Genomic DNA, 12,038 nt, shown 5'->3' with positions numbered 1-12,038 from the left:
TTTCTGTTTCTTAAAGCTGTAAAAAGATAAAAATTTATCACATTTCTATCACTTGCTGCTGTATGATTATCAGCTGATAGACTCACACCATACTTGCTGCATCATGTGCTGCCTTCGCTCCATTTAGGCACGTTTCCTAAAATAAACTCTGATTAACTCACAGTTTTTCCTGTTTTCTCCTTCTCGCCTTCTTCCAGCCTCAGAGTCACATTATTCGCCCCCACAGTCTCTCTAACTCCTCCTGTCTCTTCCCTTCCATTTCTCCATCTCTTATGTTCAGTTTCTCCTGACTCTACCCTTCTTAATTTATCCATTTATCTTCCCCTCGTCCTCCTCACCCCACCCCACCCCTGCAGTCTCGCTGTCTCTGCCTCAGCAGAATGTGCGGCACAGATGTTTACCTGGTTACATGCACCTCATTTTCTCCTTCTGCTGAACCAGCAGCTGTCTTCAGTCTCAGTCCTGGTCCCTGCAGCTCACTCAGAAATTAAAAGAGTAAATATCTGTCATCTCTACTAAATAGACTGTAAACACTAATGTCAGTTGATGTGAATGTTGAGGAATATCAATGAATCGGCTTCATACAGGCCTCAGACATAAAATGACGTTTACTTTGTCACAGTGACCTTTGAGGGTCAAAACTCAAATTCAAAATCCATCTACTGCTTGAAGGAGACACTGCATGGCAGCAGAGGGCAGCAAAAAGTATTTGTATTTTCTTTATTTTTTATTCTTCACTACTAGAGGAACAGCTAAATGTAGCTCTTTTCTTCAAAAATATACTTTATATATATTTTATTTGCCAGCTTGAAGAACATGAACAGCTTAAGTTAACTTCAAAAAGTATTTAATTTACTACTTGTATATGCAGTATAGCAGTGATGCTGCTGAAATGAAACTCAAAGAATGACCGACATGTGATGTGCATTGTTTTTGGAAATTTGACTCATGATTTACAGTCTCTCAAAGTGTATGGTTCAACTTTTTTTCCCATGGTCAAGTGCTTAAAAAGCTAACAAAAATTGCAATTAATCATAATATCAGTAGCCAGACTTTGTAGAATCACAATACTAATCGGGAGATAAGCGTCAGCCTCAGAGCTCCAGCTCTGATTAGCAGCGATGGAAACATGACACCCGGGTGGACACGCTAATTTCTGGCCCTTTTTCTGCACCGTCATCTCAAATCTCAAACAAATTCCATCCATCTCCTTTCAAGCGTCACTCAACCGCTCAGCCAAGGGTTTAGATATAGTATTAGAAGTGTTGATGCTCAGACAAAATTAAAGTTGTACTGAGTACATCAACCATGATGTTTCTCCATTTTACTGCATGAAAGAACAATGTCAGGACTTGTGGACTCAATGTAATTCTTGAAGTCTGCGAGTCCTTAGTCCAGAGGGGGGGGACTTTTGGATCAAGGCGTTGTTTTTCATAACTGCTTCTTTTGTTTTCTTTAATGGCCACATCCTGAAATACTGTAGAGGAAGTTTGAGCCATTGATTGTTGTGTTCACATTGTCATCGTTATCTCCTCACTCTGTGTTCGGCTCCAACAGCTTCCGCTCATTATCTCATTTTTAGCACTCACGCTCGACCGAGTGCACATTTCCATGTCATTGAATGTTTTTGGGGGGTCGCGCGCTAATGCAGCGCGCTCTTTACTCCCACACTGTTTCCTGTTTAGTGAACACAGCTCAGAGGAAAATGAGACTTCATGTCAGCCCGCGGGCTCGAATCTCCTCCAAAAACCACCGACCGCAACGGAAATGCTGCTTCTCCTGGCGCTTGAGAAGTCAGCAGAGCATCACTCAAACAACCGAGAGTTCAGATCCGCATTCACACTGACGCTTCATTACACAGCTCTCGTCTGTGCGGAGCTTCATCTCGTGTACAGATCATTTATTTAGATAATACTGCCTCGGTCAGATTTATCTCTGTGTGAATGTGAGTGGGTGTAATCTGTGGAGCAGAGTTTAAAAACAGCTTTTAGTTCCCAGCGCTGTCCTTTGTCAGACTGTTTGGCCGTCTGTTCTTTTGCTTTTTTATCAACCTTTTGATCAGAAATGTTGTGTTAATGTAGAGTAAAGCTAACTGAGTACGCTCTCCAGTTTGAGTAATATATTCTGCTGCTGAAGGTTTTGTGAGGGACAGGACTTCCCTGGCGGCCGTCTGACTCCACAGTGGCCTCGGTGACCGCCTCGACCTCCTCTTTCTATTATTCATGAAGAGAGATAAGGAACCAGCAAGAGGCACAACAGAGGTCCTCTATAAACACTCTGACTACTCTAAATAAACCAGTGGTTAATTTGGTGGTTTAGTTATGTCGAGTATTGATGAACAAACAGATGTCACAGTAAATCCTACGCAAATAGATGGTTTTATTTGATCAGAGGCTCATTGAGAAGAAGAAAATACATATATACAACATCACAACAAGACAGTTCAGTGATACAAAGCTGTCATCACACACACACCAATTAAAAGGTCACAAATATTTTGTGACATTTATATTTTTGACTTTTTGAATATGTTGATTCTGCCACTAGGGGGCACTTTCACGTTAAAACAACAGCAAAGGGAAAACAAGCAGCTGCAACACAGAAGCTCACATAATGCGATTGCTTGAAAGGCAGCTCTGTCTGCGCACGTTTACACGATTTTCAAATGGACACGCCAACTTAGCCTAGTGTAGATTAGAGCACTGAAGCTCGTCTGAGGATGTTTATATTTAGCAGAAAGCTACATCAAGTCACAAGCTCCACCAGCTGAACCACCAGCCCACCAGGAAATAGCATTTTGATACCAGGACATACGTACTTAGACCCAACATTTTAATGCTCAGATATGAAAGCATAAAGAACACTACTGGGAAACTACAGAGTGATATAAAAACCTCAGAGATACAAAAAGATGATGGAGCTGCTCCTCAAGTAGTCATGTAATAACTACATGGAAAACAAGTTGAGATGCCTTGAACTCTTCAACCAACTTCCCTGATTTTTTATGACTCTTCTTGTTGTTATTGACCAAAATATAGTGTGATACTGACTTGAGCAGTGAGAAATTAATTTAAGCATTATGAACAGATTGTTCAATAATGAAAACAGCCTGTATGTTCCGTCCTTGTTAGTTTTAAGGCTCCGAGTGCAGTCAAGGTATTTAATCTGAAATGAGGTGTACTTCAGTCGGTCACATCCCCTGTTCCCCATCGAGTTGATTTTCCAGCACAAAGAGCCCCGCTGTCGTGTTAGGCTGTATCTGTCTGGCTTTTAAAGCCCATTTCCTGCTGCTCCATAAAGAAGCCAGTGTGAAATGAACAGTTTCTTCTTCTCAGGGAGGGCACAAGTTTTTTGGCTGCTTTATTGAGCCTCAGCTCGACGAGAAGCCGTGGAGGCCCAAAGCAATCTTTTGAATTTTAAGGAATCCCTTTTTACTGAGCAGCCGAGCAGCACTAATACCATGAGACAGCGGCAGCGGCGTCTTGGCTGTCTGGCGGTGGGCGGACGGTGGAGTGTTTAGTTTTCATACAGATCAAGTACTTACAGAAGCTGCCACAGGCTGCTCCACTCTGTTCCCTCAGCCTCTTTAAAAAGAAAATGGTTTGTTTGCAGGGGAAGCTGCAGGGAGCCATTTTCTGTAAGACAGGCCGATCTCTCTCAGAGCTGTGGACCAGCGTGTCCTGCGGTCCCTGAACGCCCCCTGCGCACATGCTGATCATGCCGATAATGTGCCCATTATACCAAATGTGGTCTCAGCTGAATGATCTGATTGGTCAAAGAGCTCAAAAAGCCGGTCGCAGAGCTCTAAAGATGCTGCTGATTTTCCTGCTGTTGGTTGCTATGCCAACTGTTTTTGTAATGATTAGGCCATGGGGAGATTTTCTCTTTTCTTCCTGGACTTTAATTTCCTTTAAAAAGTAAATATTCTCAGGTAATCTTGTTCTAAAGAAGAGAAAATGGTTCTCTCTAGACAACATACTCACCAGACTATAATGCAGTTTCTAGTAGAAGTTTTAATGAAATGCATCTGTAGAGTTTATGTTAGATATTTAAGGTTATCAGCCCTCTGGGTCTAATCACCTGCAGTTACAAAGTGCCAATATATGGTACCTGAGTTTTGTTACCAATGCCAAATACATACCCGTACTTTAAAGGAGCAGTTCACCCACAGAAAGTACATATTTCTCCTCTTGCTTTAAACACTATTTATCCATCTAGATCAGGAGTCTGCAACCTGCAGCTCTGGAGCAGCATGTGGTTCCTTTGGCTTTGAAAAAAACTTAAATTGAAATGAATTTTTTTCATATATCATTGCTGTAGGTCCCGACATTGTTCAGTTGTATCTGGGAATCGGTTAGGGCTGCATGATTTGGTACAAAAGTCAGATTTCAATTAAATGATCAGTTTTGCATTACAATTTTCATGTTCACTGAAAAAACAGCTGTTAGAATTGTGATGATGTGATATTTATAAAGGTCTGAACCAACCAAACATCTTTTCTTTCATCTGGAGAACAAGATTTTTTTGTTCTGGTCATCTCTGCAGCACTGCAGTACCTCATTATAATGCTGTTTACCCACATATTTTTCCTTTTTCAAAAATTTGTGTTTTGGCCATATTGCCATTTTATTGCAGTTAATTGTGCAGCCCTAGTAGCTATTCATAGAATAAAATAATTTTTTTCGTCAACTAAAATGTGCATCATAGCTTAAGACTAAAGCTTAGCGCATTTTCCTCTAAATTTTATCAGTCATGGTCCCCCAACGCTGTATAAGTGACGAACTCCGAACCGACTGTCCCAAGTCCCCACTCAGCTGCGAACATATCTGAAGCCTCCTCTCAGTCAACATCAGCCCGGCAGTTCTATTCAGCTCACTTCAGTGACTACAAAGAAAACAAATATCATCCTGTGACTGTCCTCTGGCTCTGGTGGCGCAAACATTTCTGGACATGTCCAATAAAGCTGCTAGACGCAGCGTCCATGTTTCAGGTCATTTTCAGATCATTGTGGTGTTTGACACTGAGACAGGGGAGTGGACACGCCCCCAGAGTTTCAGAGCAAAGAAATTTGATTTTCTTTTTTCATTTTGAGACCCAAATTCATATGTTTAGCCATTTTTTAATCATTCAAATTTGTCTGGTTGGTTAATAACATGTGGTGTGTTGTTGCCTAACATGATCTTTATTGGACTTTGTAATATACAGAGGTTTTGCAGGGACACCTGGCAACTCATGGTTGTCTCTGTGTGGACATCTGAGAGTCTTATATTTACATTTGTCTTCACAAAGACGCCTGTAAGTTTTTCTGTCTCTTATATCATGTCCACTTGACAACATACAAGTTTTGTCACCGTCAACAGTTCTTTTAAGGATTGCAGCTCCAACTTTAATCTACAAAAGCTTCTGAGTAAGCTGTACTTTTCGACATACTGTGACCTTGGTCCTCTGATCAGAAGAGTCACGTTTCTGGTCTAAACTTAGCGCTGCTTATCTCAGCTAAATGTCTGCACATTATAATCACACCTGGCCTCTCAGGGGCCACTACAGAGGATGTAATATGTGAATACAGACAGGAAGCTCGACCAGGCCCGATCAGAGCCGACGCCACATGGCGCCGCCTTTATTCACACTGCTGTCAGTCTTCTGGTGTTTATTCAGTCTCCCAGCATTAGTCACTCTCTCAGTTCACTCTACACCTGTTTCTAAACACAAACTGTGGTAGATTCTGCTAAACTCTCGTGTAGCTCTGAGAAAACACAGCCAGACTCCCGAGTACTTACGCTTGTTTTCTTCTGTCTCATTCTGCTAAACATCCCAGTCTCTGGAGACGTAAGTGAAACCCAGGCAGAGTCTGGGATTCTGCAAACAAAAATACTGCCTGTTTGGTCTCGTTGTTTTCTTCCTGCCACAGTGGGATTTATATAATCTTAATAATGATTCATACTCAAATAGCATGTTTTCTTATGTACTTAGAAAGTGCTGCTGAAGAACTAAAAGATACACCCTGGAAAAAAAAAGAGGAGAGCGCAACTTCTGGCCTTGTTTTATTAAATTTAACTTCATGGAAGCCAAATTTTATTTAAAGCTGCAGTAGGTAGAAACCCTATAAACAGTTGATTGTTGAGTCTCATCTGAATTGCGTGGCACAATAAAAGTGGTTATAGAAATGCTAATCAGTGCGACATGGTTTGACTCAGCGCAGCCAAAAATGCTTGGCTAAAAGCGCTGTGTGTGTATGTGTGTCAGTACAGACAGTCCATAAGATTCGATCCTTTACATCCCTCCTCTCTTTACTCTCATGACGTGACTTTCAAATACATTTCTGCTCCGGTCAGCAGTCAACATGGACAGAGCGACTAAGTATGTTACTGTAACCGGCATGGTTGGCTCCTCCATGGCTGCTGTTGCACACAGGTTTACAGGCAAACGTGAAAATAAATCCACTTTTTAATCCCAAAAGTTTATAAACAAATGCTGAGCTCTCATCTGGCTAATCTGTGGGTTCGCCATTTCTCCGTGGGTCGCTGATGCAGAGGTCTGAGAAGCACAAGTGAAAATAAATCCACTTTTTAAATCCCTAAAGTTTGAAACAAACACTCTAAGCTCCCCTTCTGCCAATAAAAGAGTTGGCATCAGAATGACTCCGGTGTTTTTTGCCTCCAGAAGCTCCAGTCTGCCACCGACCCTCTCATCCAGGGCCCTCCGGCTCTGAGTAACTGTCTGTCGGCTCTGTGTCTCAGCTCCGCCCAGACTTCTCTGCCCTTGGCAAAAGTCCCATGATAGACGTGAATGAACTCAACTGAAGGCGAAGTCAGAAGTAACAGAGTGAGCTGATAAACCTCTGGGCTGAACATGTTGTTCATTAGCTGGATTCTTTTAAGATTCTCTGTCTCATAATTCAGCTTTATAGTGACTCTTCTTGCTGGAGTTTCTGCCATTGATTTAGGGTCTCACTGAAGGAACGTGTGCACGCAGCTGCACTAGTAGAACAGCCAATAGAAGCCCCCGGTCTGAGAAGGCCTGTGATTGGTTCAAGTCTACCGTCACGAGCCAGATTCCCTGAAGGCTGAAAACAGCCAAGAGGAGGTGCAGAAGTCTAGTTCTCTCTCAGACCACTTGATTTACAATATGCTGAAAGGTTATTATGAAATTATTTCTTAATGATACCAAAACAATGTTTCCTACCACAACTTTAAATGAAGATAAAAAAGTCTGATTGATTGGATGACCCCAACAAGAGTCTATATATTTTAAATCAAGTGTTACAAAATCAGTAAGTCTTTTGATGGGATGGAATCATCTGTAACAATAAAGGCAGGTATGTTTCCAAATGATGCCGAGATAATTCAGAAGATGGACAGCCAGGTGAAAGAGTGGCCGACTGGAAGCTCAGGCTAAGTGCACCAAAACACTTCACTTCACATCATTCTTGAGTTTTGTTTTGTCTTTCTTTATGTTTCTGGATTTGTGTGAATTTTTCATGTGTTGAAACATTTCTTAATTATGCAGTCTCACCTTATGGTAAAGCTCACCCCAAAATCAAAAATACATGTTTCTCACCTGCCCTACTGCTACCATGTAGATTGATTTTGGAGTTTTGGAGATATCGGCCACAGAGATGTCTGAAAAAAATAGAAAATTAAAGAACATTTGAAAAATTCAAAACAAATGTTGCTTTCCAAAAATTATGACCTGGTTACTCATCATAATTTGCAGACCTTGATGTGAATAGCGGTAGCATTTCCTGCTAACTAACACTAGCTTACTAGCTGGAGCCAAACTTTGGACTGAGCGCTGGTGCAGAATAAAAGTGGGCCGACCACAATGCATCTCTCTCTGGCTCCCTGTCTCAGGTCTAAGCTTAGCTCTTGTCCCGGCTTCCTTTCTGGGGTGAGCATTGCTGTCTTCTACTTCCTTTTCCCATGTTAATGAGTGTGTTTCTGTCATCTATCACATATACGTTTCATATTTCAGCATCAGACTTATGTTTGCTGTGGTGTAAGCTAGCTTTAGCCTCAGTCTGTTAGTGTTGAAGTTATATCGTGTACGCAGCTGTTAACTTCACATGTTTAATTCACTTTCACAGGGTTCTTTTTCTAAAATGTGTGATAAAAACACTGGAGATGGACATCTCGGCTCACTCAAGAGTTTAAACATTAGCTCACATTAGCCAGCTACACTCATGAAAACTGCAGAGAGAGAGAGAGTGTCACCATTTTAACCAACAAATCCACATTTGTCAGCCAGAAACGAGAAGCTGCTTTTGTTTACTCCTCTGTGGAATCAAAGACTGTGCGTTTCAACAGTTGCTGCCAATTTCTTTGTTAAATCTGCCACCGTTGTTTGGAGAAAAGAGTCACGCTCAGGACTGATAACATCCAACAAGCCTTTTACTTAATCATGTCTGGCAGAAAATCACACCAAACATTTTCAGCCAGCCAACCTTGACAGGAGTAGCAACAGTAACTAAGGAGGGCGGGGCTTAGTGGAGGGTCAGTTGTGGTGTGGCTGCTTGCTGCATTCTCGCAAACCACTCGGTTTGATTGACTTTGAAGAAAACTTGCAACAATTAATAAAAATAAAAGAAAATAATCGTTACTTGCAGCCCTTGTCCTGAGATGATATGTGCCAAATTTTGTGTTCAAAATTTGTAGGAGTAAAAAAAAACAGATTTGGACACAATTCAAAATGGCAGAAAATCTATCTAGATGCAAATGGGTGTGGATTGAACCCACATAATCCAGGAAAAAAAAACATTTCTGATACTTTCTGTTTGCAAGTTATGAGCCAAAGCATAAAGTTCTTTGTTACAGCACCAACCTCAACACTGCACTCGACTTTTTTGTCCTCCACAATACACCTGCCAGGTGTGAAATCAATCAGATGAACCGTTGTCAAGAAAATCAAAGAACAGGCGTTCATGTTACAGTGTTCATGCTTTGTATAAATAATCTGTAAAATATTTTTATTGTTTTAGTCTAAAATATTGTTTGTTCCTCTCATTAAATGTCCTCCTCTCAGATCATGACACAGAGGCAGTCATACCAAGTGAGTCTGGTGATTTCTTTGAACTCGCATGAACAGCAGGACTTCTCCTGTTCGTCAGTTTCTAAGTAACATCCAGTTATTTGGCCGCGATACTAGATGAAAGGATAATTCCAGATAATAAAGTGCTTCCCTGTGAGTGGGTGCAGCTCTCCAGTCCTCCCAGTTCATCGCTCGACTCTTCATGTGGATCTTCAGAGGCGGAGAGGCCTCAGGAGATCAGCCGTTAATCCACCCTGACACTGAGTCAAACTTCACTCAGTATACAGAGAAAATGGATTTAAAAGGAGCCAGAGCTTATAGAGGATTCACTCTCTGAGTCTTTCTTCTGCTCTTCAGCTTTAATGCAATTAAAGGTCATATATACAGTATGTGTGTGTATCTTGGTCTTATATTGACTAAACCAGTCATGTAAAAACAGTCGAGTCTTCAGTGAAATATCTGAACTGAGTGAATCCCTCTGACTCTTGATCAGTGAAGCGTTTACTGGTGATGAGAGTGAGGAAAGATTTCTGTCGACTGCAGGCTCGTCGTGACGGAGAGCTGACGAGAAAAAAAAAAAAACAAAAATGACAAACCCTCCAAAACAAGTCCTTTGAGCAGCCTCTGAATCACTGTCACCGTGCTGAGTGGAAGTTTGGTGCAACAGCGCCATCTGCTGTTCGATTAAAACTGATGGAGTCGACACTGACTGACCAGAAAACACAGAAGCACCTTCACAGTGTGACAGAGCGTGAGGATAAATCCTGATGAAGGTGTTCGCTCGTGTGAGAGAGGAGCTGATACAACAGAGTGAGACTAGATTAGTCCAGTTTTAATTGTGTCCCATCCCATAGATGTTGGCTTGTGGTCAAGTCTGGGTCTGAAATTCTACCTCGTCTTCAACCAATCGATTGGTTGACTGGAGGAAAAAACTGCACCTTCTGTCCAGATTAATGAAATCAGCCACAGTGTAGTGACTGACTCTACCTGCAGCCAAAATGCTGTTAATCAAAGGAGATGTAACAAAATGAAGATGACATAACGAGAGGAAAATTACTAAAAGAAAAATGATGTAACACAACAAAAACTAAGTAACTTTCTGTTTCCTCTTGTATCTTATATCACGACGGCTGTAGCAACTTATTTAGGCTGAATTTGTCAGATCAGGAGGTGTTCGTTATTTATTAACATTTATCAATCAATCAACACACGTCACTTCTTCCTGTCAGTCATTAGAGTTATCTGGGTTTTCTCAAGATAATGAGCTAAATTAATAACAAGCTTTCTTATCTCTAGATACTGAAATAATTATGATCTTACAATAACTGTTTGTTTGGCTGTTCTCAGCTTCCATAATTCATTCATTATACTTTGTTTTTCTTGATTTGACATTATTAACCACCACCTTTTTAATTTTTAAGAAGTGAACACAAGCTCCTCCTCTCTCCGCCTGCAGATCGAATGTTTCTAATATTTTAATAATAATTTCTTTATTCTTTTCTGTGTGTTAATTTTCCCATCAGCCCGGGGACTTCCTGAGGATCTACAACCTTCGAGCGATCCCAGGATCCAGCAAGGTGCCCGGCCTCACCAGCAGCCAGTCAGAGGAGGTGGATCACCTCGCTTTTCACCTGCACGGAGGGACGGCGTTTGGCCGGGGGATCCGGGTTCTTCCAGAAAACAGCCCCGACGTGCAGAACCTGAAGAGGTACGGCAGGAGACGAGGGACAGATATACCTGAGAGAACTGAGGCTAGAAGTTAATTGTTAAAAATTTGCTCAGATTGAGATCTGGTTCTGGTTAAACTCGTAAAACTGTACTGCTGTCTAAAATAATCCAGGATTTAATCCAGTTTTAAAATCAGTCCTAGTTGGTTCATTCTTTTCAGTTCTGAAATATGGATATTTTAATGACACAGTGCAGCTGTGTTTAATTAATTTCACTGGATGTTTCATTGTATTCATCGTGTTTATGTTTATGTGTGTGTTTGTGATCACAAGTCCTCATAACCAGATGTCATCTTCTTCCTGTTTTCTGTGTCTGTAGCGTCCTTGAGGCCGTCCCCGAGGAAGACGAGCTGAATGACTCAGTGCTGCTGGAGATCTGGAGCACGCCACCAGAGTCTCTGGGTATGAATGGATGTCAGGGTCTGAGTGTTTTATTGTCAAGCAGGTTTTCAAATATAAAGACTTTCATTTGGTGTTTCGATGCGGAACAATAAAAAAAAAAAAGCAAGCACCCAAGAAACATAAATAGAAAATAGAAAACTGTCAATAACATATTAGAAAAACAACAGAAGACACAAGCCTGTTTCCAAGAAATAATACCTGTAGATCAATAAGTTATGTTGTGGTAACAATATGTCTTACAAGATTGCCTATTTTGACAGAAAAAAAAATGTTGTAAATGAGTTGTGTATAAACATACTTTCAGTGTGCACAATATGACTCTTATTTAAATGAAAGAGCTGCACAGTTTGTGCAGGAATGTGCAAAACTTCACAGTGTAAAGTATAAAAAAAATTTGCAATGTGCAAGATAGAGACCAAGAAATGTGTGTTAATTGATTCAGGTGTGTAAACGTTACTTCATAATGTGGGGGGGGGTCTATAAGAGCCTGTGTCTTGGGCCTTATTGATGAGACCAGCTGTGATGATGGGAAGAAACTATTGTAATGGCGTGAGGTTTTGGTCCTGATGGACGGCAGCCTCCTGCTGCAGGAAAGTCTCTCAAAAAGTTTGCATCAAGGTGTGAGAGGTCGGCCTCAGTCTTGCCTGCACGCCTCAGAGATCTGGGGGCGTACAGGTCCTGGAAGGATGGCAGACTGCAGCCAATCAGCTTCTCTGCATAGCAAAGGATTCGCTGCAGTCTTCCCTCGTACTTGATGGTGGCAGCAGCGTGTCAGACTGGATTTCAGATTCATTTTGGTAGAAAATTGAAGAAAATCCAGATTCAGTTTGACTTGCTTGATTCTAGCCGCAGTGACTTGGGTCTTGCTTGTGACCTGTGCTT

The 12,038-nt window shown here is 41.4% G+C and overlaps 1 protein-coding gene across 1 annotated transcript in view; it reads left to right on the top strand.

Annotated features, from left to right (window-relative positions):
* Positions 1-12,038, top strand: part of pot1 (protection of telomeres 1 homolog) — a 70,744-nt gene that overhangs the window by 51,834 nt on the left and 6,872 nt on the right. The window contains exons 11-12 of the mRNA XM_084733734.1: positions 10,551-10,735; positions 11,074-11,156. Of these exons, the coding sequence (XP_084589860.1) occupies positions 10,551-10,735; positions 11,074-11,156 (268 nt within the window). The remainder of the gene's footprint in view (positions 1-10,550; positions 10,736-11,073; positions 11,157-12,038) is intronic.

The sequence above is a fragment of the Lutjanus erythropterus genome, chromosome 13 (assembly GCF_056507025.1).
Source record: "Lutjanus erythropterus isolate fLutEry1 chromosome 13, fLutEry1.hap2, whole genome shotgun sequence".
Lineage (NCBI taxonomy): Eukaryota > Metazoa > Chordata > Actinopteri > Lutjaniformes > Lutjanidae > Lutjanus > Lutjanus erythropterus.
Note: the sequence above shows the minus strand (reverse complement) of the source record. Positions and strands in the feature narration are given on the sequence as shown.